At 41.7% G+C, this 27,577-nt stretch overlaps 1 protein-coding gene and 1 long non-coding RNA gene across 2 annotated transcripts; both read left to right on the plus strand.

Moving 5' to 3' along the window:
• Positions 1–4,692: 4,692 nt before the first annotated feature.
• Positions 4,693–25,650, plus strand: CAPZA2 (capping actin protein of muscle Z-line subunit alpha 2). Its single transcript, XM_081878107.1, has 10 exons — positions 4,693–4,933; positions 16,470–16,533; positions 17,094–17,145; positions 17,849–17,912; positions 18,906–19,112; positions 19,262–19,341; positions 20,151–20,229; positions 21,902–21,973; positions 23,533–23,595; positions 24,665–25,650. The coding sequence occupies exons 1-10, from the start codon at positions 4,895–4,897 to the stop codon at positions 24,803–24,805; spliced, it is 861 nt and encodes a 286-aa protein (XP_081734233.1). The 5' UTR covers positions 4,693–4,894; the 3' UTR covers positions 24,806–25,650.
• On the plus strand, positions 5,008–10,010 carry LOC309350916. Its single transcript, XR_014160594.1, has 3 exons — positions 5,008–5,171; positions 8,149–8,591; positions 9,607–10,010. It is a non-coding gene; the product is annotated as an uncharacterized lncRNA (long non-coding RNA).
• Positions 25,651–27,577: the final 1,927 nt, after the last annotated feature.

Below are 27,577 nucleotides of genomic sequence, written 5' to 3' on the forward strand. Positions count from 1 at the left end.
ATCTCTAGAACTACCACATAGTTCTCCAACAGTTTCTGATACTGATTCACAAGCCACTGATCTGCTGAGATGAAGATGCTGTGTGACTCCTTGTTGAGCTACCTGTAGACAGACCTTATTCTGTTTGCACAATCTGAAAAACACAGTGGAACACAGAAAGCCATCGGTCCATGTGGCTGTCTCCAAAATTTCAGACAGGGTCTCTCCCAAAGATCGTGTGTGTTGAACTTCAGATCTTCTGCATGCAAGGCAGAAGCTATGACGCCAAAATTCAAACCTAATTCATATCAGCTGTAGCACCCAAACATTGAGTTCTAACTGATAACCATGGTTACCTGCAGTTTTAAACTCAACATTAGGAATTGCTACGTAGTATTTTGTGGTGTGTGTCATGATGAATTCATGATGTCATGATGAAGAACAGACCATCTGGATCAGATCAGAGGCCTATACATTTCTACAGATGCCTATAGAAAGCATCTTCCTCAAAATGCCAGAAATTTATTTCCTGAGACAAGTTGTAGTCTTTCTCTTCTCAGGACTGATTTCTATCAAATACATTCACCATGCTGCAGTGAAACAGTCTTGCAGGCTGAATAGTGCTACTTTGCAACTGTGTCATAAGAAAAGCTGTATCAGCAGTGGACAGCCAACCCCTTCATGAAGTCTTGGAACCAAGGAAAGAAGGCAAGAGTCCACTCCCTTTATTTGTCCTGCCAGGAACTGGCGTTACACAGGCAATAACTCTGAACCTAGGTTTTCCTTAGTTACCAACAGCCAATAGCTGTTGATAGACCTTTCCCCTTTCGAATTTCTCTGATCATTTAGCAGGCTTCTGCAACCTTTACAGTTGTCTACCCCTTTTGAGATGGGATAAACAAAACTCTGCTATATTCAGATTTATTGATTTAGGGCATGAGCCAAAGTAGCTCGTAAAACAAAAATGACACACACAAAAAAGCTTAGTTGTGTGTTGCCTTAAGTACATTAAGAATAAAGCCAAAGACCCATCTACTTCTGCATCCTGTTCTCACAGTGGGCAGGACATGAACACAACCAGGACATGAACACAAAAACACACACACCCCTCGCCAGGGCTCCCCTGCTGCTGCTGCTTCTTTGGCGATCACCCGTAGCCGAGTAAGATTGTCTTCCATGAACACAGTTTTAACAGTGAGTCCATAAGTGACTGTGGAGGCCAATTCTGGATCCACACGTCCTTCCACAATCTTGAGTTAGCACATCTTCAAAGCTCATGACACCTTTGGTAAAGGCTGTTCTCCAATTGTTGTGCTCGCAGGCCAGTGTTTCCCAGTTGTCGGCATAATGCTGATGGTCACACAGAAGAGGTTTAAAGACTCTCTCAAGGCAAATCCAAAAAAAAAAAGTAGTATAAACACCAACAACTGGGAAACACTGGCCTGTGAATGCTCCACTTGGTTCCCCAGCAACTGGTATTCAAAGACATAATGACTCTGAATATAGTCATTATATATAGTCATCACACAGTTAATAGAAAAATTGTACAATGAGTTACATATCAGAAGTGTTCTTGTTTTGCTGACCACTCTAGCTTCCTTGTGGTGCACATAATGTTCCTATATAGAAATTAAGAAAAAAATTATTTGTGAAGCAACCTTCAACTTATTGCAAGTTTTCCAACTGACCCAAAGTTAATCGATATAGCAACTCAGTCTAGAGAGTAAGATGCACTTTGTAATCAAGTAGGGTTGGCAACCTTTTATTTTAAAAAAGAGTGAGATCCTACCTGGTTGGTGGGCTGCCAAAGCTAGCAGGTCAACACAAAGTTTACATCTGGAATTCAGTGGCTTTTCATACCCAGATACTGATTATTTGGCAAACATAGTCTTACTGACCTGACAAGTGAAATACTGGCTGCTTTACAACCCTATATTTAACTCCACACGAGTGAACACATCTCTCATGTTTCCCTCTTTAGTGGCCATAAATTATGCTGCTAATATAACAGAAACTATTATTGTAACAAAACTATGTCTACTCAGAAGTAAGCCCTATTCAAATCAATGGGACTTGTTCCCTGATTAGTGGGGTTAGGATAGCGGATTAAGAGATTTAAGTGTATGGAAAACTGAAAATGCCCATGGATTGGCACTGAAGGTTTAAGGGAGGGTGTTGGTTAACTTTTTAAAAACAGAAACGAAAAGAATTTCCAGTTTAAAATCTGTGTCCATCTTATCAGCTAAACCCAGATATCACAGAAAATGTAGCATGTGTGTATGAAGAGGCAGATTTCGTTTTCCTGCCAAAAAGGTGTGGTGTAAGAACAAATGACTCCTGGGGGAGACTCTCTTCATCCCTTGAGGACAGTGTTCAAAATTAGCCATGCACCAGGTGCATTTTACACCTGGCTACCAGCCACTTGCAACAAAGCAAAGATGCCTGGGTTCCAGAATGGTGCCTGACATCTCCACCAACTGAAGGTGCATGCCTGCGGATCATTGGATCTGGACTGTTTTCATACACTAATACCACATCCTGTAGAATTCTATCAGTTATATTTTATCTACACAATCAGAATGAAGTTCAGGAACCAAAATGCTTTTTCTGCACAGCCTGAGCAGGCAGGAGTGGTGAACAGCATTATAGTTAATTGTTGTAGCTTGTCTTCACTTAGCCCATCCCCCTGCCCTGCTCACAATTGTGAAGAATATTCTTATGTTATGAACGGTCCATGTCACCATTAAGAAGGTAGCATATATGTAGACTGTCCCTGGATAAAGTGGCTTTCCTTTTTTAAGTTCTCAAAGCTAGCTCAAGGTTGCCATCTGAACTAGCCAGATGTTTAACTAATAATCAATCACAGTCAATCACAGTCAGTTCATCATATGAAAAATAAGACTTTAGATCCATCTTGCCTCAAAATGGCAACTAGACATTCTGTTTTGGCAGCTGCAACCTTGGTTTAAAGAGCCAGTTGGGGCCTAGCCTATATATCTGACTTTCTAACACTGCTGGAGGAGAGGAAAAGCACCCTGCTGGAACAGACTACAAAGGCCCCAGAGCTCCAGCATCCTCTTCTCCTAGTGAGCCAGGGCCAGCCCACCCATGAGGCAAGGGGCAACGACTGCCTTAGGCCACCAATTCAGTAGGGCAGCAGATCCCGATGTTGATATTTATTCCCGCCTTGTTCCCAATGTCAAACTTTCTTCACCCATTCTTTCCTCGTGAAGAGGAACAATTTTGAGGTCCCAACAGCAACAGACTCTCCAAGTGTCCCTATTTTCAGTCGCACATTTACAGAAGCTCTCCAGTCTCTGATTTGTCCCACTTTTCCTTAGGATGACCCTATTTTTCAATGGAGAAATGTTGGAGGATATGGAATTACGCAATCCCCGAGTCAAGGAGCTAAGTAATTATACAACCTTTATAAGACATCTGAAGGCAGCCCTGTATAGGGAAAGTTTTTTAAAAAATGTTTTATTATGTTTTTATGCTATGTTGGAAGCTGCTCAGTGTGGCTGCGGCAATTCAGTCAGATTGGCAGGGGTATAAGTAAAATACCACTACTACTAATAATAATTGCATACCCCCCAACATTTCTCCAATGAAAATAGGGACATCCTAAGGAAAAGTGGGACATTCTGGGATCAAATAGGAAACGGTCCTTTAATGCGTAATGTTTTACAGTGGTAGCTTAGTTCCCGAATGGCTTAGTTGTTGAACAAATCGGCTCATAAACGCCGCAAATCTGTAAGTGTTCCGCTTTGTGAACATTTTTCAGAAGCCGAACTCTGACGCAGTGTAGGAAGCTGCTACAACCAATCGGAAGCCATGCCTTGGTTTTCGAACAGTTTCATGAGTCAAGTGGACTCCCGGAATGGATTAAGTTTGAGAACCAAAGTACCACTGTACAGTGGTACCTCGGGTTAAGAACTTAATTCGTTCTGGAGGTCCGTTCTTAACCTGAAGCACCACTCTAGCTAATGGGGCCTCCCGCTGCACGATTTGTTCTCATCCTGAAGCAAAGTTCTTAACCTGAGATACTATTTCTGGGTTAGTGGAGTCTGTAACCTGAAGCGTCTGTAACCCGAGGTACCACTGTATTATGTTTTTATATATGTTGGGAGATGCCCAGAGAATAATAATAACAACAACAACAATAATAATAATAATAATAGAATTGTGTGTCTCTATTTCCATCTGAGAAATGTTGGAGGGTATGTTTGGGGTTCCCAACCACCGAGAAAGAAGCGCTGAAAGAGCAAAAAATCAAAGGAATAATGAAAAACCCTGAAACTGCAAAAGGCTGACAACTTGGGGAGTTGCGTAGGAGGGGGAGTGAGGAATAGAAGCTACAGAGCCAGGAGGCTGGAGCGTTATCGAAGCCCTTTTACACCGTCCAACATTTCTCCAATGCAAATAGAGATGTGCAATTCATTCCTTTATCATTATTATCATAATTACTACTACTAGCCGCCCACCTAACTGGGCTTCCCCAGCCCCAGCTTCCAACATAGGTAAAAACATAATTAAACGTGTTGTACGGATTGTGAATATCCCCTTGGCGGGGCGGGGTGGGGGCGGCAGCCCCGTTCTTTTTCCAGAACAGAAGCGGCCGTACCCCCCCCCCCGGCGAGTCCGCTCTGCGCATGCCTCCCTCCGCGCCCGCGCCTCCCCCTCCCTCCCCCTCCCCTCTCGGGGACGCGCCCGGAGCCCCGCCCTTCCTGCTGAGCGAAGGGCGGAGGCGGGTAGAGCTGGGCCTTTGCTGCTGCCGCCGCCGCCGCTCTTCCTCCTCCTCCTCCTCCTCTTGCCGCCGCTGCTGCTGCGGATTCGGGTGCCGCCGCCGCCTTTCCCTCTCCCTCTCCTTCCTCCTCCTCCTCCTTCTCGTGGCCGGACAGGGGAGAAAAGGAAGATGGCGGACCTGGAAGACCAGCTCTCTGAGGAGGAGAAGGTGAGGCGGGTGTCGTCGCCCTGTTGGAGGGCGGGGGGGGGGGGAAGCGGGGCTGCGTCGCGAGGGGCGGCGGTTGCTGCGCCTCAACCTGAGGGGGGCTTCCTTTCCCCCGGCCCCGTGAAGAGGAAGGAAATGGGGCCCTTGTCAGCCGGTGGCCGGGCAGCGAGAGGAGGAAGGCGGCTCTCCACTTTCTCCTCCTGCTGTCCGAGGGCCCATATGGCCCGCCGCTCCTTGTACGGTGCGAGCGCTGAAAATAGGCTCCCGGCGCCGGGCTGGGGCTGCGGCAGCCGAAGCGAGGCAGGCGGGGCACATCCGGTGTCTGCTGGGCGAGGCGAGACTCCCCTCGGCTGCTTTCTGCTTTCTTCCTCCTCCTCCTCCTCCTCCCGGCTTCCCCCCTCCCCCTTCCCTGAAGGCCCGAGCTGCTGGGTGGAGGGGGCGGGAGGGCTAAGGGGGGTTGCCTCCCCTTCCTCCGCGGCCGGCCTTTCCCCCGCCGCCCGGCTCTTCCGGGTGCGAGTTGGGCAGGGCAGATCCCGCCAGTGGCGTAGCGTGGGGGGTGCAGGGGGGGGGCCGGCTGCACCGGGCGCAACATCTGGGGGTTAGGGTTAGGGGGCGCAAATCCACGGGTTAGGGGGCGCAGATTACTTGCCTTGCCCCGGGTGCTGACAACCCATGCTACGCCACTGGATCCCGCCACCACGTCCAGGGCTTTTGGAGTGGGGAGGAAGAGAAATAATCATAGGGTGTTTCTTCTTCTTCTTCTTCTTCTTCATGGAATTGGAGAGTTGGAAGGGAACCTGAGGATCATCTAGTCCAGTGGTTCCAAACCTTTTTTTTTTTTTTTTTTTTTGCCATGCCCCCCACCTTGTTGTTTAGTCGTTTGGTCAAACTCATGCTGGTAGCTTCAAGAACACTGTCCAACCATCTCGTCCTCTGTTGTCCCCTCCTCCTTCTGCCCTCCATCTTTCCCAACATCAGGGTCTTTCCCAGGGAATCTTATCTTCTCATGAGTATTGGAGTCTCAGCTTCAGGATCTGTCCTTCCAGTGAGCACTCAGGGCTGATTTCCTTAAGAATGGATAGGTTTGTTCTTCTTGCAGTCCATGGGACTCTCAAGAGTCTCCTCCAGCACCAGAATTCAAAAGCATCAATTCTTTGGCGATCAGCCTTCTTTATGGTCCAGCTCTCACTTCCATACATCACTACTGGCAAAACCATAGCTTTAACAATACGGACCCCACCTAAGCATCTCTAAAATCCTGATGCCCCTCCCCCCATGACATATAATTCTTATTATTCAAAAGATGAACTATTCACGTGGAGGAAGCCTAAAAGGCCATTAACTCGGTCTAGACAAGCTTCCAAATTGTGCGCCACGTTGGGAACCACGGATCTAGTCGCAACACTTGGGGTAGGGGGTAGGGAGGAAGAAAAATAGTCATAGGGTGTTCCCCGCCCCCCCGCCCCGGAATTGTAGATTTGGAAGGGATCCTGAGGATCATCTAGTTGCAGCACTTAGGGTGGGTGGAAGAGAAATAATAGCAGCATCAGAGCAGATTGCACATGCAGGTTGCACGCTGTATTCAGTTGGAGCGGTATTTTTTATTATAAACGTGGGTCTTCTGCCTGTTTTCTTCCATGTTCATGGGTAAATTCTGATGCATTTTATCTATAGTCCCTGAGAAGGATGGGTTATTTCTGATTCATTAATGAGTGATCAATTAATTTATTTTCAAGTGTGTGGTGTAAGAGCTCTGCTTGAAGAAAGGGCACCGTCTGTCTCCCCTGTCTCACATTCTAGGGCCTAGTCCTGTTAAATCGGGTTTTGAGGAAGGGTTGGTTGGAGTGGTTTGTGCTTCTTTATCCCAAGCACTGAGTAGCTGAAGGATTTGAAGCATCTGATTCTTTCGTCGTTCATGGGTTTCATTCTTTCAGCCTTGCCCTACTTAAAGATGCTCTGTAGACTCTTAGATATGAGGGCTCAGTGTGACTTTGGGGAGGCGGAGTTCACATGTTACATAATACTAAACTAATGTTTGCCACCAAGCATACTTGTGGATCAATCTTTCTGGCAAGTGTACTTGTAGCATGTGCACATGTTTACAACAGGTGTCTGTCACTTGCTTCTACTGTACTTTGAAGTTGCACCTTAAAATGGAAGTTCCTCCACAGTACAGTGGACGCTCGGGTTGCGAACATGATCCGCGCAGGATGCATGTTTGCAACCCGCAGGGTTCGCAATCGGCGCATGCGCGGGTTGCGATTCAGCACTTCTGCGCATGCACAAAGTGCGATCTAGTGCTTCTGCGCATGCGCGACTACCAAAACCTGGAAGTAACCAGTTCCGGTACTTCCAGGTTTCAGCAGTCCACAACCCGAAAAAATGCAACCTGAAGCGGGCGCAACATGAGTTATGACTCTGGAAAGGGTAATTGTGAGTGTACTTTGCAATTGTCATCTGTAAGAGGGGACTCCTTCATTTATTTTAAAGGCATGATAATTACTATAGATGTCAATTCCTTATTATTGAATTCCATTGCCCTATAGTAGGGGTGTCCACCCAGTCAATCGCGATCTACCGGTCGATCGTGGGGTGTCCCTTGTTGATCCTGGTCGATCGTATGATCCTGATCAATCTTCAAAAACACACACACACACACACACACAACTTTGGCTCATCCTCCCCTCAACAACTTTGGTCCAACCAATGGATAGATCACTGCCAGTTTGTTTACAGTGGGAGTAGATCGCAGTCTCTTGGAAGTTGGATGTCCCTGCCCTATAGTTTAAAAAATGTGTACCTTTATTTTCAAGAAAAAGTGCCAGGCTGAGGAACAGCAACATATAAGTGGCTTGCTTACTTTCGTCTCTCCATTTGAGCTCATATTAACTGCAGTTGAAAATGCAAGAGATTTTAGAGCTATTGGATAGTGGTCTAAATAACAAGACAATGATGCACTGTTTACATTGTCTTTAGGTATTACACTATCACTTTCCTATCATCAAGTTTTCAAGACAGAGCTAGCTACAGAAAAATGTGTAGGTGTTCATGAAAAGCTTTTTACATCTTTGCATCTTAATACAAGAAAATTCTGGTGTGCAAGGAGAATTTTTTTAAAAAGAAACTAAAATAGCTTAAGTGACTCATTCTAGTTCCTGTGGGTAATTGTGTGCATACAGTTCAAATGAAATTTGTTGAGTCTTAAGTTCTGTTTTCAGGTCTTGTCAAGACATGCAAGGAGGTCTTCTCCCTTCTCTAGCATGGTCTTCAGTGGCAATCCTATGCCACCATATATTTCAGAGTTAGCCTTATTGAACTCAGATCGACTCAGTATAAGATTTGGCTGCGTAAGGTATTCTTTCATGTTGCCTTACATTTCTAATGATACAGTTGTGCTGTGTAGTTCTGTTTACATGCACCCCTGCCCTGAGTAAGGAGGCAATGCAATGCCTGCTTACAGAAATCACTTTCTTTCAGTAATTATTAGCTAAACACAACCTTATTATTAGGTTGAATAGAATAAAATAAAAGGAAGTTGCCTCATAATTTCTTCCTTAATGTAATAGATTTATGTCATGTTAAAACTGTTACATCTTTAAGTGCCACAAGGTTGTTCTCGTTACAATGGTAATGCTTCTTACTCTCTTGTGTTCATTATCATGTTGATAGCCAGTGTAGCGCCTTTAAGACTTATTTAATACGATCCCTCCTTGGTGACTCAGTCAGGATTTTAGTGGCCACATTTTGCACTAGCTGTCATGTCTGGAGCACCTTAAAGGGTAGACCCTTGTAGAGTGCATTACAATAATATAACCAAAAGTCTGCCAGAGGGTGGATCACTGCCGGCAGGTCATTGCAGTCCATGAATGGCTATAACTGGTGAACTAATTTATTGAAGGAAGGCACTGAAGTGACCTGAGCCTGCAGTGGAAATGCTGGAACCATGAATGCCCCCAAGCTATGTACCTGATCTTTAAAGGAGAGCGCACCCTGTCCAGAATAGGTAGTATTCCCTATTGCCAGGTACAATAACCATCGGTCCACAGCACCTCTAACCTGATTCAGCTTAATTTATTTAGCCCTCCAGCCCATCACTTACCCTAGACAACAGTCCAGCACTTGTACAGCCTCACCTGATTCTTAGAGCATGGATGTAGAGCTAGATGTCATTGTCATACCAATGGCAACTTCCCTCCTACAGCAGATTCATATATATGTTCAAAAGCGTGAGGGACCCCACATCAGAATTGCCAAAGGGTTGAGCAGAAGTCTCCCAGCTATCTCAAAATGGAAGGTAGGAGTGAATCACCACTGCACCATGCCTTCCACTCCCAAATCACTGAGTATCTTGAGGAGGATATCTCATTAATCGTATCAAAACCCACCTGAGAGATGGAGAACCAACAGGGTCACACTCCCTTAGTCTCTCCCAACACAGGTCATCAATTGGTGCCAAAAGTGTGCCTGAAGCTAAACTCAGATGATAATACAGTTCCTCAAAGCACATCTGAAGTTACATGGTAACCACCATCTCACGCATCTTGCCCCAAATGTACGTCACCAAGTAGAAAGTGCACCCCAGAACAACAGAATTATCTTTCATCTCTCTTGGCTCAATCTTGCTCTAGAAGATTGGACATTTGCTCTGTCATCACACGGTCCCTAGTGCCAACTAGTTTGCTTTGTTTTGTGTTTAGGGAAGTAGTACAAAAAAACATTAATGAACATGACCAGTTAGCGATTGCTTATTAACCTAAGATTCCAGTATATAAATAAGCATGATGAGGGAAGTATGTATAAATAGAAACAAAGAAAACCCACAATAAACCCTGTATGGGTATTTTCTGTAGCCTTTTCAGAATTCCGGTAGATAAATGCATATGAGACAGAAGCTGCAGCAGGTGAGAGCCTTGGCAATTGTTTCAGCAATATATCAAGAATACTTACATTTTCATTTGGAAACTGAATTATAAATTTCTCTGCTTGGCTGAAATGGAAATAAGATGCTGATTAAGAGAAGCAGTATTTGACTTCTCTCCAAATTAGTAGAGATTTACATCGTACAGGATATTCTCTGAAAACTAGGTATGATAGCACTCAAAAGCTATATTGCTTGCTCTGGAGAATCATAGAATCATAGAGTTGGAAGAGACCACAAGGGCCATCGAGTCCAACCCCCTGCCAGAACCCAGCTCCTGGTACAAGGCAGTTTTCATTTGAGATATTGCTTTATTATGACTTTTCCTTTTCCTAGATCTAGGTTAGTTCGCTTGTTCTTTTGCCTGCTACAACAAAATATTAGTTCAGAATTTAAAGTTCTGTGGCTGAGACAGAAGTACACTATTGAGGAGGATTTGTCTTATCAGTGTAAGAATGTTGACTTAGATTCTAGGATAAGTGAACAAAAGAAAATAGAAGGTTTCTTATACCTTTCTTTGGCCTACCTGCATCCCACTGAAAAGTCTCTTGGGCGGGGGCGGTCTTGAACAATGCGGAATGAATGGGGCTCGGGAATGCTGAGGAAGTGGGGAGTTGACCAAAACTGAACAGCATTTCACTCTCCTCCCCCAGTAGAGTCTCTTCTTTGGGAAGGGCAGTAGATCAGCAGTAGAGCATCTGCTTTGCATTCAGAAAATCCCAGGTTCAGCTTCCAGTATCTCAAGTGACGGGTTAGAGAGACCCCCAGTCCGAAACACTGGAGAGCCACTGTCACCTATTGAGCTAGGTGAACCAGTGCTCTGACTTGGTATAAGGCAGCTTCCTCTGTTTGTATGCCACATGGTTCTGGAAAGCCACTCCCATCACTCTCTGGGAGAGGCTGTTCAGGAGGATAAAGGCAGCTGCAGAGGCAAGGAGAGTGGAGACTTTTCTTCTGTGAACTTTTCTTCCATTCATTTACCTTAGAATACCATAAGCTGTCTTCGCTGTACACTTCTTTAAAAGGGGAAATGCAGATGCATTGAGCAATAGTTAAGGGTGTGCTTGATGGAAAGAATTTGAGGAACTTCCTGTTTTTTCCGAATTCGGGGCACCACTTTGATTGTATACTAAATTTTCCCACCTCATCAGATATCACTGGCTTGGTTCAGGCATAACTAAGATTTGTTTGGGAGGATCAGGAGCAAATCTGTATACCTTCTCTCCACTTTCACGTTTGGCTAAATGAATAACTTCCTGGTTTTCAGAAACGATAGCTGTGATTACATCTGAACTGGAAGATCACATCTTGCTTACACCCTGTAAACCAGGATTAAATTGTGGACGGCTTGTTTGTTTATTTGAGGGAATCAAAATAGTTCCCCTATAAATACTTTTCACAAAAGGGTTATTCACGCAGGCACTTTGATTACCGTCTCAGAGTTCCATGCATTGGGACTACCATGTAGAGGCTGTGCAAAATCCTTCTTGGAAGTCCAGTGGTACCTTGGGTTACAAACGTTTCGGGTTACAAACTCTGTTAAGCTGGAAGTAGTACCTCGGGTTGAGAACTTTGCCCCAGGATGAGAACGGAAATTGTGCGCCGGCGGCAGCAGGAGGCCCCACTAGCAAAAGCGCGCCTCAGGCTAAGAACGGTTTGGGGTTAAGAATGGACCTCAAGAATGAATTAAGTTTGTAACCCGAGGTACCACTGTATTTCTGTTCCTGAACACTTCTACACCTTACATTTTAGAGTGCTCCTGAGTGAATCCAGTGCCAGCCACTTCAGAGCTTCCGAATGGATAGGATAACTACCAAAAGCAGCACATTTGGTGCCAAATTTAAATAGCGCTAAAGGGAAACCATGCTTATAAATCAGCAGGAGTGCACTCTAAGGCTTCTGATTGTTTATTTGTAGTCGTAGCCTTAGGTGTCCCCCACTTGACGTCTTATGATGTCCCGCACCTGATGTCAGGCAATCAACAAGTGGGCATTGTGGAAGGAAAATGATTCTGCAGGCCAGATTGGGAGGCCTGGTGAGCCTAGTTAGGTCTGTGGGCTGGATGTTCTCTGCTTGGGACTTCTCGCCTTCATGAGTTGTGCACCCTGTTGTAGGAAACTTGACAGTGGCCAAAATCAAGGTGAAACATGCATACTGTGTTTTTACATGGCATGTTGCCAGTCCAGTGCTATAGACTTAAAGATTCCTACACTTTGCCGATACCATATTGAGGAACCTTTGCATATCTTTCCATCAGCATATCCACTCAAGGGATATGTAGGGAAGGATTGGTCATGACGGGCAAATTGCCTTCCAGTAAATCTCATTTCCCATAAATGATCTTACTGAGGAATCCTGGGGTTTCTAGGAAATGGATATAGTTTGAAAAACACTGTGCTTATTCAAAGACTGCAACAATTACATTTTCACAAGGTCTGTTCCAGGATTCCCAGGAATTTATAAGTGTCTGCCATAAAGCATTCTTCCTTTGGAAACACCATTACACATTTTCTTGCAAGCACTGCTATTTGATCCTTTTCAGAATCCATTTCCAGATTGCTGACTGGAGCAAACTATTTGGTTACTAGGACAGGTAAAATTTCAAGTCTTCTGTGTTACGGTTTAAAGTATTATCTGAATAAATGGAACATGGCAAGCATGGCAGGGGGAGGAGAAGTGCTATAGAAAGGGGCCTGATAGAGATAAATGGTTAACTATATTGCTAGTTCTGCATTCAGGTAGGTAGTTGTGTTGGTCTGATGCAGTCGAAATATATAAAAAAATAGTCCAGTAGCGCCTTAGAGACCAAATAAGTTTGTTCTTTGTATAAGCTTTCAGATGCATGCACACTTCTTCAGATATGAAGAAGATTTATATTGCTGGTGTATTTGCTATGTAAGGTTGTCATATTTAATGTGAGAAGGTCCGTGTGCTTTTAGGAAGGGAGAATTTCTACCACTGTAGCACTCCAGAGCTATACTTGCTGAAATTCTGTGGAACTACAGCAAATGTAACTTACCTGTCCCATGTTGAATCTGACAATTGTATGAGCTTGGAAGATAAATAGGGTACCTTAACATAACTGAACAAACTGCAAATGTAAAATTTGAGTATACAGTAGTTTATTGTATCATTGACCCTCCAGTTCTTGACCATTGCTTTTTATTTTGTTGACGTATTTAATAATATCTTCCATCACAGATCTCAGGCCATGGTTCAGTAAAATTAAATTTAAAACAACAATACAATAAGGAAACTGAGCATCTAAAACAATTGCTATATTACACTGCAAATTGGATTTTTATTTAAGTCTGAGCTGACAATTAATGACCCACAAATACGCAAGAAAATAACCATGTTTTAACTTGTCACCAAAACATAAAAATAGTTGGCACCACCAGTGATATATCAGAGGGGAGGACAAGTCAGGGTACCACCTGACTTGCAGGATGCAGGAAAGGGAAAGCCCTTTCCTGCATCCTCACAAAATGAGTGACTCCTGGAAGTGGGACACAACTAAGAACCTCCCATGTCAATCTGTTGGTGTAATTTATAATGGTGGGAGGCTGGTGTTTACCGTATTTTTCGCTCTATAAGACGCACAAGACCACAAGACAAGGAAAAACAAGGAAAAAATATTCTGAATCTCAGAAGCCAGAACTGCAAGAGGGATCGCTGCACAGTGAAAGCAGCAATCTCTCTTGCTGTTCTGGCTTCTGGGATAGCTGCACAGCCTGCATTCGCTCCATAAGACGCACACACATTTCCCCTTACTTTTTAGGAGGGAAAAAGTGAGTCTTATAGAGCAAAAAGATGTGCACATCTTTTCCTAGTAGAGGAACAGCAGAATTTAACCCCAAGCGGGGTTAAATTCTGCTCAGTTTGTTTGTGTGCGCCTGTTCCCATTTTTTGAAGGCATCTGCTGTGCGAAGGACTTCTCCTTTGCACAGCCAGTGCTTGCCACATGCAGCCCCCCGCCAGCTGATGAGAAGGTGAGAAAGAAGCACTTCCTGGCCCTATGCTTAGTCCTTCTTAAAGTGCCATGGATAGGGCTGGCAGTGCCACTTGCACTGTGGTTCCCAGGCTGGCTGGCATTTGGGAACACCGCACAAGGGATTTTGCTAGGTGTGTGGGACAACCCACATACCAATCATGTGATGTCATAACAGGGTGGCTGACCTCCAGACCAAAAAGTCTTAAAATCTGGGAAGGACAGTATAGTGAGTTGTGCATCTTCCTATATCTTGGTCTGAAGTGTTTAAGAGCTTTGCAAGTCATCACTAACAGCTTGATCTCAGACCGGAAGTGTTGTGGCAGCGGTACAAAACAGGTGTCTCATAGCTCTGACAAAAATGATTTTTTCAAACAGTACCTTTTTGCGATTATGAAAGGAGGCTTTAAGATCCGTTTTATTGGGGGGGGGGGACTTTAATTCTGAAAGGCTACATTTAGAAAAGATTTCCAAACAAGGTGGCACAAACTAGGAGGATTACATTTTACTTTGTGTGACTTTTGGGGTTTTATTGTTACATGCAGTTCATGACCAAATTCAGGATTTCTTAGATACCGAAGGCTGCAGTTCTTAGTATAGCCATATATAATGTAAGACATGGACAAAAGATGCAGCATTTCAAATGTTTTGTAGCCAATCAGCTCAAGGTTGAACTTTTTATTTTGATGTAATCTGGCTGTTCTCCCGAGTAGTTTGAGGAGGCAGCATATGACCAACCCGCTTTTCTTTCTGATATGGCATGAGTTGCTCAAGACAACTCAGTGAGCTTCAAGGCTGACTGTAAATTGTAAACCACCCACAAGTCAAATATTGTGTTTACTGCACTGTGTTGACTCTGGTGGCCTAGCTAGGTGTCATGAACTATATGTTAGCATGCATTTCATGTTCAGTTGTAAAGCAGGGGATGGTTAGAATGCAGAGTGTAATGCAGAGAATCAGAAAGCAAGAAGAGGATGCAACTTTTCTCCTAGCAGAGCCTTCTTCTGGCTGTGATCCTGGCCAGAGGAATAGCAGGCCAGGGGCAGTGGGCTGGGGTACATGGAAGTTCTACAGTTTGCATTATCCCCCATCCCATGTCCCAGTTTATATCTGGCCAACCCCTGTGCTTGAAATTGTTCTATTTTGTTTATGTCTTCCTGAGATCTTTTCTTGCTATCTTTTGATAGCCATGTATTTTGTTGATTCTTATCTAAACTACTGTTTAGTTTGACTCCAAGAACTCAGAATGGTGCTGATGTGCACATTGTCATTGCCTTATATAGGCATGTACATGTCAGGGGTTTTTTGCCTTAAACCAAATCAATTTCCGTTGTGGTCACAGTCAGGAAGGCTAGTGGTAAGAAGAGCATTTCAGTTTATGTCATCTCACATAGGCCTTGAAAACACACCCACCCACCCTACATGCCTGCTTTTAATATTCAAGAGGAGGTAGAATAGTATGTTTGCGACAAAGTCCATATATCATTCTTGAAGAAACAACACAGGACTGACTTTTGGGTTTTTAGAAATGCCACCCCATTATCTTAACTATTTCTTTTTAAATGCAAAGTAATTACTATATATGAAAGAGCTGTTTGGACATACTTGTTTTGTTTTTAACGTTTTCTTAATTAAAGCCTTTTTATCATACATGTTAACATGTCTTCTCAAAAGTTTATTTCATTTAAATGAGAGGGACTTGTTCCCAAGTAATGCTGAGGATTGCAGCCTTGGTTGTATAAAGCTGAAATCAGTTGGGATTTTGACCTGTATAAATCCAAATGAGTAACACCTTGTAATATCAATATACTATTATGCACTTGATGCATTTTTTGCCCTTGTCTTCTGAGGAGCTTTATAAAGCTCAGTAGTTCAGACATTCAGTATGGAAGAGATGACTTAGGAGTGGTAGCTGTGCAGGAAACCATCAGTTGAAGCAGCAAAAAGTCACAACTATAGACCTGCCCAGGCTAGCTCGTCCCTTAAGCCAGAGTTGGCCAAGATTGCGTCAGGAGACAGAGCTTCTCTATGTCTCAGCAGAATGCCAGTCTGCCTTGGAAGATGCCGTAGAGAGATTTTTGAAATATTAAGCTGTGTACAAATACTTTTAAACAAATATGTTGATGATGCTTCTGGCAATTATTTAGGACATGCTTTTTAAACACAAATGTAACCTTGTTTTGCTGAGACTTCACAGAACTACGTTGTATTTCCTATTCCAGAAGATAGTCCTCCAGCTATGCCTCAGGGATTTTCATGCTCAGTGAAGTTCAGATTGTTACATTTTCTATTACAATTCTGTCTTTAATAGTACCTTTGAGAATGTTTTGTGCTGGTTATTTTCTGTTGGAAATTCATTAGTCTGGTTTGACCGTAACAGGCAATAGAAGTATTTCTTCAATTCACAGAGCATATTGCGCCACCTATTTTATGCTTCCTCTTCTAAATTAACTTAGCCAAACATCTCTCTTTAACACAATGCTTTGCATTCTAAGGTGGTATTAGGATTTAATTTGGAGCTCAGTTTTTCCCCAGTTAAACTTTTTAAGTTATTAAAGAATTAAATAGATTTCTCCCATTTAAAACTATCCTATGATTACTGTATGATATACTTCTTGTTTCCATTTTAGGTGCGCATAGCAGCGAAATTTATCATCCATGCTCCACCGGGGGAATTCAATGAAGTCTTTAATGGTGAGTTTTCATGCTACTTTCTAGCTCTATGTTGATAGTTTCAGTTACCCTTTATGGAGGATTTAAAAACAAACTTTTGAAAAAAAACAAATCAAGATGACACTTAGGAACTTCACATTGCTTGATCCCGTGTTTCCTTTTCTGTGTCTATTAATATAATTTCAAGACTGTTAGTAGAGTGTTCCACTTCCTGCTTTAAAACTTATCAGCACTTTTTGCCTAACTTTTGCCAGGTGATCCCCCTGGCAGAAAGTAGCTCTAACATCACTTGCTACTGCTAGAAATATTTGCCAATTCATTTCTTCTGTGGTTGGCATTGCAGAGTTATAGCCAGTTTGGGGAAAATTCCAGGAGCATTAAATGCCTACAAATTTAATGCTAGGACCCAGGAAGTTGCTATTTTCCATCTCTTAACATGGCCGGTACCCTAAAACTGACAGTATTTTTCCATGCTTTATCATGACTGGCGTACGTGGTGTCTTGCAATTACTTCCTCTCGTGGAAAACATGTATTTTCCGATTAGCATTTTCACCGTGTACTAATGCTCAGTATTTTTCAGATGTTCGATTGCTGCTTAATAATGATAATCTTCTCAGGGAAGGAGCAGCTCAGTAAGTATCGCCACCATTTATTGCTTCTTTCAATGTGTTAATGCTGAACGGATGCATTTATGGGCAGCTTTTAATAGGGGATGGGATAGAACAGTCCCACCCCCACCCCACCCCGCTTTTTCATTTGTTCCTTGCTGATTGGTGCTTGCTCTGAAAGATTCAAAACAGCCTTCTCCCAGAAGACATATCTACTCAATATGACTTTTTTGGGGAGTGCCAGTGATCCCAGCCCCTAGGCCAGCAGCAGCAGGACTTAAAAGGGCAGTGTAATCACTGCTGCATCCATAACCCTGCGGTTCACACTGACAGGAGTAGATAAGGGTGAAGAGGCAGGAAAAGTATGTGATTAGATTTTATTCTGCATATAATGTGTGAATGGTGTTAAAGATCACTGGGAATCCAAAGGTTTGTGCACATTATGAGATTTCTGCAGCAATAATCAACCTATATCTATTAACCAAATAAAATTAACTTTGTCAAATCTTAGCACAAACTGGATTTATTTTAATAAAATTCATAGTTTTATTATACAGGAACACATGCTCTGAGCCCCTTAACACAATTTGAAAATTTATTAAGCACAATGGGTGGAGGAGGCAGAAAGGATTAGTTTCTAAATTGTACTCTATATTGCTTGATGTTTCTTAATGTTGCAAAAAAAAATTTTTTTTTACTTGAAGCTTCCTATCTTTGTCTTTTTCAGTGCATTTGCACAGTACAACTTGGACCAGTTTACTCCAGTAAAACTAGAAGGCTATGATGAGCAGGTAGGACTGTGGTTGAATTTAAGTTTGGTGTAATGGTGGGTGGGCATGCTCAGTGCTTATTGGGCTGTGTTGGGGTTGGACTCTTTAGTATATACATACACACACACACAGAGAATATGTATAGTTCACTTTATAGCCCCAAGAGGCTCTCAGAGTAGCTTATGAACGATTCTCAAAATAAAATCACACTCAAACCTAATGCTAGAACAGAAGTTACATGGTGTCTATATGAAATCAGTTCTTCGTTGGTGTCATTCCATGCAGTAGCTCCCACCCAAATCCTTTGAGGCAAGGGAGTGAGGTTGAGCAGCTCAATCTTGCTTTTTACTACTACTACCACTACCACTACCACTACCACTACTACTACTACTACTACTACTACTACTACATATCTTGAGTTTCCCTCTAGCCAACTAATGCCTCCCTTTTTTAAAAAAAAATATTTTTTATTAAAGATTTCTTAGTTTACAAAAATACTTGCACTGTCTCTTTTTTTAAGTTGTGTTTTCTACAGATCAGTTTCATTTGTTTTGAGGCATGAGTGTTACTAATACCTCCCTTTTGTATGTGTGATGCTGTATAACTCATGGTGCTGCCAATGCTCATGAGGAGACACACTTACCTCTGAACTTCAGAGATAGAGCGAATGATTAAATATATTAGTTTACTCTTTCTCAGTGCACTGTTGTAATGACAATCCCACAACTTTATCTTGGTTTTTAAAAGAACAATGTGTCTTTCTTTTCTAAAAGTACCACTTTATAAAATGAAATGTAGAATTTTTGAAGAACTGTATTGAACTATTCTGGTTTCTCAAAGAAACTAGAATTCCCAAACTAGAATTTGAAAACCAGTGTAATGTATAGAGCTGCTGTGCCATATCTTTAATTAAAAAGTACAGTGCTACAATATTTTTTCTAGCGTTCCTTTCTTTTATTTGGTGTTACCTGTGTTTTGTATAATCTTACAATTACCTTTAAACTCTTTGTGCAGGTTTTAATAACAGAACACGGTGACTTGGGCAACGGAAAATTTTTGGACCCGAAAAACAAGATCTCTTTTAAATTTGATCATTTAAGGAAGGAGGCTACTGATCCAAAGCCTCATGAAGTTGAAAATGCAATTGAGTCATGGAGAAACTCCATAGAAACAGCAATGAGAGCCTATGTGAAAGAACACTATCCAAGTGGTGTTTGCACAGTAAGTGTCGCAGGACCTAGCAATTGCTTGGGTGGGTTAAAACCATTATTTTGTCTCTTGGCTTGAATTTAGATATATGGGCAGTATACAAACATAATAAATGAATGAATTTAGACCGTGGCATAACTGTCTTACATTTGTGTTACAAGGTGTATGGAAAAACAATTGATGGGCATCAAACAATTATTGCATGCATAGAAAGCCATCAGTTTCAAGCAAAAAACTTTTGGTAAGTATCATATCGGTCATCTGTAAATTGGTTTCTTTTCTATTTTATTTTGCTCACCCCACTGAAAGTTATATTGGACTTCCGTTTTCAGCATATTCAGTGTTTAGAACCTATATTCATGGCACTAAAGCTATATATAGGAAGGGTTTGTAAACTCTGGTCTGCAGACAACCAACCAGTAGTCTACAAGCTTCATTCAGGTGCCCACAGTATGCCTGCAAATATACAATCAGAAGTCATACAGCATTGAGCAAAAGTCATATAGCATTGCAATTGCTATAACAGGTAGAAAAACTATTAAGTAGTTCACCACCAAGACCCTTGGCAATTTTCAAGTGATCTACGAGGGAAAAAATGTTTTGGGAATTACGGAGCTATAGTATTCAGATTTCCACTTTTGAGCACAATTACGCTCTGTAAAAATGAAAATGGGAATGTATTTGGAAAAATATTTTAGACAAACAGTGGGTTTGTGAAAAATGTCATAAGATATGTTTCCAAAATACACAGGTATGGGAAAATATAAGTATTGCAAATTTGCAGTACGTATTTACTTAGATAGGAATCCATTTCCAAAATGTTTTTTCAACATGTTGGTTGGTTTTATGGATTTCATCTCATGTGCATGGAAATTGTGTTGCAACTGTCTGCATATTGTTTACAAACTAAGTTTTTCAGTTTACACAATTTGCTTTCAATATCCCATCAATGCATCCTTTTTCATAATAGTTTTTAAATCTAAAGGACGTTAAACTCAATATTTTGATTCCCCACCATGTTTGCTTACCTAAAGTTTTATTTCATTTAAGGAATGGTCGTTGGCGGTCGGAATGGAAGTTTACAATCACTCCTTCAACCACTCAGGTGGCTGGTATCTTGAAAATTCAGGTAGGCTTTCTCTAATTTATGGTGTCTGATTGATAAATTCCACGTAACTCCCAGAACACTTTCTTTTTTAAGGTTTACATTCTTCATCAATGGTATTCAACACAGCTTACAAATGTGTAACATAAATCAAAGAAATGATTACACAATAGCAAATCAAAATTATTAGTAGCTTCCTGGGATGGATTAACTAAGAGAAATTATCAAATACTAAAGCATATTGTGTCAGAGCTATACAGTAAAACACAGCAAAAGCAGCAATAGATGCATTAGGAAACCACTAAGTGCTGTCCAGAACTAAAAATAAACAAACCCAGCTTACACTCAGTCAACCAAATTTCCTTGGTGTCAGCCAAACTTTCTAGGGATGGATTTCTATAAATAGGGTACAACCATGGAAAATGTCCTCTTTGGTAGTCGTCCAATCACTGCCAAAGACTAGAGTGCCCATAGAGAACATATAAGAGTAGTGACTAAGTTGCGATGCTCCAGGTGTTTGTGGGCTCTTGTTCATTGGCCATGCTGGCTGGGGCGGATGTTTTTTGAAATATGAACAGCATCTGGAAGACCTGAAGTCAGATACATCTGGCCTACCGTGATAATGTCAGTAACCAGGCAAATTTATTTGGAAGAAGTTGTATTCTAATCCCAGTCTATTCAGGACTTTATGGTTGAAAACCAGTACTTTGAGTTCTGCTGAAACAAATTGTTACATAGCCATTATATTGATGATTTATCAGTGAAACAGTACAGTGGTACCTCACATTACTGATGTGTCAGGTTACAGACTCCGCTAACCCAGAAATAGTACCTTGGGTTAAGAACTTTGCTTCAGGATGAGAACAGAAATTGTGCGGCGGCAGCGGGAGACCCCATTAGCTAAAGTGGTACCTCAGGTTAAGAACAGTTTCAGGTTAAGAACGGACCTCAAGAATGAATTAAGTTCTTAACCCAAGGTACCACTGTAATTAAAAGCCTACACCTTGAAGTTCTAAGCATTTATTCCGCTATACAGTTGGCTAATCTACTTCTAAATCAATTATTGATACTATTTTTTTTAAGTATCTAAAGAAAGAAAGGCAAAATCAGTAATTGTGGATATCAGGTTTTTCAACAAAATCTTCCCTTTACACTCCCTCTCCGTACATTCTCAAAATACGTATTCTGGAGTTTCAAAACCCTCTTCTCCTTACTTCCCTCATCCCCCCTCCCCCAAAAGAAACGTGAAAAACTAGAAGTGAAACAAAAGGAGCAAACATCTAAATCTGCAGTCCATATTATTCAAATAAAACATGCACTCTATTCTGTGCAGAAACTAATGGGAAAAGAGACAAATACAAACACCTCAGTCTACTAAAGGTTGTGTTGCTTTGTTGAGAGAAGGTTTTGTCAGTGGAATGGGAAAGGGAACCCGTTTAGAGCTTATGGGACCTTATAGAGCAGACTTAGGAGATGCATGAGGGACTTCAGGGGAGGGGGAAATACTGAAAGGGCTTCCCTATTCTGCTGATAGAAGAAGCCTTCCATCAGCAGAATGACAATGTTGGGTAGAACCATAAGTGCTAATTCTTATGCAACTGTGTTTTGAATGGGGTGTAATATTGCTCACTCTTCCTAATACGCAGTGCCATTATCCCTATGCGGTAATCTTTATCCTGTTTAACTTTGTACGTAGGTTCATTATTATGAAGATGGAAATGTTCAGCTAGTGAGTCATAAAGACATACAGGATTCTCTAACAGTGACTGTGAGTATCTTTCCTTTGTAGGAAACATTTTTAATTAGTCACATAAGGTTGAATCCAGAGTTAAATGTATATGTGACAAGCCTAGTTTTCCCTGAAAATTTGCTCCCAGGGGCTCTGCTTGATAGGATACATAGTGGTGCAGGTTGAAGGGAGGGGTTCTCAAAAAAACAGGTGACGGTACTTTTTATGTGTGGGAGTTATTCTTGTGGAAGGTGCCTGCACCTGGTTTTCAAGGATTCCCCTCAGACCCCAACGCCATAATACAACTGGTTTTGAAAGCCCCATTTTTTAAAATAGAGGGGGAAAACCAGATTGCCACGAAGAATGGGGTGCTCTGTTCAAGAAACGAAATACAATGCTCACTTCAGTATGCGGAACTAGATACATTGGTGCTTTTTGGTTCGTACCTGCACGATCTATGGAATTCATGCTCGGGAAATGAAATGGCTTTTCGGATGGCTTCATTTTGATGCAAAACTAGGCCAAGTAACAAGACTTTAGTCTGTTAAGAATGCTGTGAATTGAAGACACAAATCAAATCCATTTGATTTGGAAACATGGTGATTAGAGGAGCAACGTTAGTGGAATTTACAGCTTCTAGAGCAGGCTTCCTCAACCTCGGCCCTCCAGATGTTTTGAGACTACAATTCCCATCATCCCTGACCACTGGTCCTGCTAGCTAGGGATCATGGGAGTTGTAGGCCAAAAACATCTGGAGGGCCGAGGTTGAGGAAGCCTGTTCTAGAGCCTTAGTACTGAGTTTAAGTCATAGCTGCTTCAGGAGCCTTGCTGGAAAACTGAGCAAATCTCTCAAACAGAATGAGAGCTGTGCTAAAGTACCATGGTCAGCTGTGACACTTGTGTCAATACTCTTACTGTGTCTTTACTATTTTCCAGCTAGTGCATGGTCCTATGTTGCTGCAAAGTACATAATCAGGCTCTTGTTTGGCAGATCAAAGAGTAGAATCTCAATACGCAATCTGCCTAAACCCAGCTCTAGCCTTCTATGTTAAACGTATGCATTCTAATGCGTAATGCAGAAGGGGCAGTTGACTCCTTGTTTGTGAGCTCAAAAATGGAGCTTTAATGACTGTTGGATCCCTGAAACCTCAGTATGAGAGTTGACAACCTGCATAGAGCTGTCCTCTAAGTGACAACAAGCTGGGGAACAGAAACCGTAGTTGACTTGAGCTTCCCTTCCCTTCTGTGACTTGTCTGAAAAAGATTCTTGACTCGCTTCCAGAAGGGAAGTTTAAAAACTGCAGAAAGTCCCGCAAGGTCCACTTCTGACTAGATGAGAAAGCATAGGAATTAGTACTGAGCTTGTAAGTCACCAGTAAAAAAAAGTCATGACAAGCACCCCCACAGATGACACCTGTGTTTTGCAGATAATACTGACAGGTTACAGGCTTGTTGCAAAGCTCACAGAGAATGTGTAAGCCTTTGAATAGTGGGGTGAAACCTCTGTAATTGTTTATATTCATTACAATGTCTGAAATTACTGTCTTCAGGAGATGATTGTTTCGGTGTAATATTTAAAAATTTCCCCTTTACCCTAGAATGAAGCCCAAACAGCAAAGGAATTTGTAAAGATCGTAGAGGCTGCAGAAAATGAATACCAGGTATGTAATAAGTCTGCAACATACAATGTAGTTATTTTCCTGAATCTTTTTGACAGTGTTCTCACTACAATATGTGTTCAGGAGCAGCCAGAAAATGGGTGGATATATTCAGAATATGAAATCCTTAGTGGCAGAGAAAGGGCAAAAGCTTTGCTGGGTATGTACCTTTATATACCCGCTTAATAAACGGATATACACCCTCTTTCCGAGGATTTCAGAATGTGAGTTCAAATACATGACACTCAAAAGGCCACTTCAAGTCATGGGCATTACTATGGGGCCTTACTACTTTTTAAAGCCTAACTATGGGTAAGGTGTTGTTGTTTTTAAATAAATATTTGTGGTTGTAGAAAATGCTTGTCTTAAATCAGACCTCTGAACTGAAAACATGGTATAGTCTGCAACGAATTTCAAATTTTACTTTTTGGGCATACCGATTTAGAATACAGCTAGTTTTGTTGATGGGAAATGAACCTGTTCACCCCAGACATTGTGTTTCCTTTTCCTGGAATGGATCGAGGAGTTGCTTGGTTTTGTTCTCTTCCCCCTCCTTCTTTTCTATGTGATGAAACCAGTTCAGTTTAACGCAGCAAGGGCATGTGCAATTACCGTATTTTTTGCTGTATAACACGCACCCGACCATAACACGCACATAGTTTTTAGAGGAGGAAAATCCGTAGGCATGCCACCCATAGGCATTCCCTCCATAACACGCACAGACATTTCCCCTTACTTTTCAGGAGGAAAAAAGTGAGTGTTATGGTGCAAAAAATACAGTAATTCATAAAAGTCAGTAAACAGGTGTGCATTTTTCAGGAGAAAATGCTCCCCTCTGTATTTTCTTTTGTGTCTTCCGTAGTTGAAGGATGTCAAAAGTAAGATTTCTAGCTAACTATGTTATCCATATCTAATTACACCATCTGACGCACATTTGTTTTTGATCTCGACGTCGAAATAAGTTCCTTCAGATGTGGGCTGGTTTAGTTTTTGCAGGTTTGTTCTTGTTATATCTGTTTTCACATCAAACTGTATTTCTATAATCTACATGTTCTACCTTTTCCATGAACAGACTGCTATCAGCGAAAATTATCAAACTATGTCGGACACTACTTTCAAGGCCTTACGACGACAACTGCCAGTTACTCGCACAAAGATTGACTGGAACAAGATCCTTAGCTACAAGATCGGGAAAGAAATGCAGAATGCCTAAAATGAAGGTTGCAAAGCTGGATCCTTTCGGTGTCCTTGTATACAAAATTAAAGTGATTGCAAAGGTATTCGGAATTGTTAAAGTCACCCAGTCAGCATGGGCATTTGCCGTTGAAAATCACTGTACGTAGTTTGGTTAGAACACAGGCTTAGCTAATTGACCCTTTACTTTGTCCTTTTGTTTCTCCTTTAAAAGGTTACAAAAAAATCAGTGTAGCTGAAAATGTTGAGAGCTTCTGATATATTTAGACTTTTTTTTTATAATGATGACATGCCTATAGTTTTCAGTTCAATTAAAAACAATTTGAGAAGTGTTTTTTACATCCGGTGATCACTTGTTGCTTGCTTTCGTGCAAAAGGGCAGCTTCTAGAACACAGTTCCCTAGAACAAGTTGTTACTGGACATCACCAGTTTCACATTCAACATGGATTTTAGCCATGTGTATTGTTGTAGGAATAATTATCCCTCCACTGTATGAAAACTGCAGAAAGCATTCTATATCCAAACCTTTTCAGTTACTTAGCTAGCTAGGTGTTAAGTTTTTTTGTTTTGTTTTTTTAAGAAAAAGGCCAAGGTCTAATGCTGTTTTTAAGGTGTTGAAATTAAACATTAGTACTTATTTTGGAAATGCAATTAGTGCTCTGTTCCTGACAGCTGTTCAAATGAGATCAGATTCCATCAGTCCTCAAGTTAATTTTACCATGCAGCCACAATTGTATTATAACAACGCATATTGTAATATATATATAATCCTGTACTCGTTACTGTGTCTGCCAGTTTTTTTCTCTTGGATTGAACTGTACTAAAATTCAATGTGACATTAAAAAATGCAAATTTTCTATTTACTTATGATTATTATTTCAAAACAAAAATGAGCTAAAGAGGAAGGGGCAGAAGATGAAAATAAATCAATCCTCAAATTTGGGGGAGGGGGCCTGTTGAAACAACAGTCTTCTGGCAATGATGAAAAATCATCAAGGTAGGATCCAGATGGATCTTCTGGGAATCCACTGCCCAATCTGGTGCCTTCCAGATGTTTTGTGATGTATCTGTCATCAGCCCTGGCTGGGGTTGATAAGATTTGTAGCCCAGCAACATTTATGATTTCCTCAACTTGCTATTTATCTGTGCACTTTTTATTTTGCTCTTTGACATGTACATTTTGGTCAGATACAGGGCATAATTTGGAAATGCCTTGGGAATTCCCAAAAGTGGGAGGGAGTGGAAAGGAGGAGTGAAGGAAAGTTGAAATGAGGTGCAAAGGTATTCTGGAGCAAGTATGGCTGATTATCCCTCTTGGTCATCCACCTTCGGCATTATTTCCATATATAAATAATGCCCATGACTAAAATGTGCAGCAAGATTTATGCACCAATGGGAGATTCAGCCTTCTCAATTTCTAAAACCTGTTTAGAATGTATAGCATAGGATATGGTGTGGAAAAATTCCACCAGGTGTGTGTTTGAGCCCTTGGTTGAGCTCGTGTAACGTAGTTCCAAGTTACCAGTGTCTAGGAGTATGAACTTTTCAATCCACCCCTAATCCTTTATTGCTGCAGGATAAGTTAATATTGAACGCATATGTTCCCAGGACAAGAGAATATAAGAGGCATGAGAATCTGTGTCTACATTTCCTCTCATCGTAGGTGACGTAAAACAAAGAAAACATTCCAATTTACAGATACTCTTAATACTGCATGGATGAATAACCTGCTGTTAGGTAATTAAAATTTTAGCAGAATCAGCAGAATTTAGCAGAAAATTTTCACAGAATCAGCAGCAACACAGCCCTATATAGCATTACAGATTATGAGTTGTTAAGTGTTAGCACACTACAGGAAAACAGTGATCAGTAGTGAGTATGCCAGGTAGATTTTGTGCAATTTTTGAGAAGGGGTGAACACTTGTTTCTTTCTCATGCTTATTGTAGGGAGTAGGTTACCTAAACAGAAAGATAATAGAAGAGGAAATACTTATCCCAGTTGAGGTGAAGCAACCAATAACCACTAAGCTCATGTATGCTCCAGCCTTAGTTACTTCTGCTTTAGAACCTGTTTCTGGATTGACTCAGAATCTTTAGAAGTCTTGGAGAAGTTCATTCAGTTGTCCAGAAGCTTTGTTCAAACAAGAGGCAGTTACATCCTTCAGGGGTTTTTTGCATGAATCCCTTTTGTCCAGGTCATGTTCACATTGCACTGAAGGTCCATCTGGCTAAGTTAGGAAACAGAAGGCAGGATATTGCATTAGTGATATTTTCTTGGGCTCTTCCTCGTCCCCTGACCTTTTTCTGCCATGCAAATTCCTGCATAGGAAGCCTACACACTATGGTTTTTATTTCCAGTCCATGTAGTTAATGTACAAGAGGAAGAAGAAAAAAAAGATGAGCTCTGGTTCGGTTTCAGAATGTGTTACTGCTGGGCACAACCTATTATGAGAATCTCTCTCGCACTCACAGTGTAACAGCTCACACACTGCTGCTCCTAAAATGTTTTCGTCAGGTTTCCTTATATAAATAGAGTTGCTTTGTAGATAATGTGGCAAAATAAAACAAAACCTTGGGACTCCCTGGTCCTGAATGGGGCAACTGTGCCCCTGAAGGACCAGGTGCACAGCCTGGGAGTAATTTTGGACTTGGCTGTCCATGGAGGCGCAGGTCAATTTTGTGTCTAGGGCAGCTGTCTACCAGCTCCATCTGGTATGCAGGCTGAGACCCTACCTGCCTGCAGACTGTCTTGCTAGAGTGCTGCATGCTCTGGTAATCTCCCACTTGGAC

Source organism: Podarcis erhardii (assembly GCF_964252035.2).
Source record: "Podarcis erhardii genome assembly, chromosome: 10".
NCBI classification, from domain to species: domain Eukaryota; kingdom Metazoa; phylum Chordata; class Lepidosauria; order Squamata; family Lacertidae; genus Podarcis; species Podarcis erhardii.

What these genes read in the sequence shown, in the direction of transcription:
- CAPZA2 (XM_081878107.1), top strand. Translation starts at nt 4,895, where the DNA reads ATGGCGGACCTGGAAGACCAGCTCTCTGAGGAGGAGAAG. An exon ending in CTCAGGGAAGGAGCAGCTCA is followed by an intron (nt 17,146 to 17,848) that starts GTAAGTATCGCC and finishes TGTCTTTTTCAG; the next exon opens with TGCATTTGCACAGTACAACT. An exon ending in CTGGTATCTTGAAAATTCAG is followed by an intron (nt 20,230 to 21,901) that starts GTAGGCTTTCTC and finishes CTTTGTACGTAG; the next exon opens with GTTCATTATTATGAAGATGG.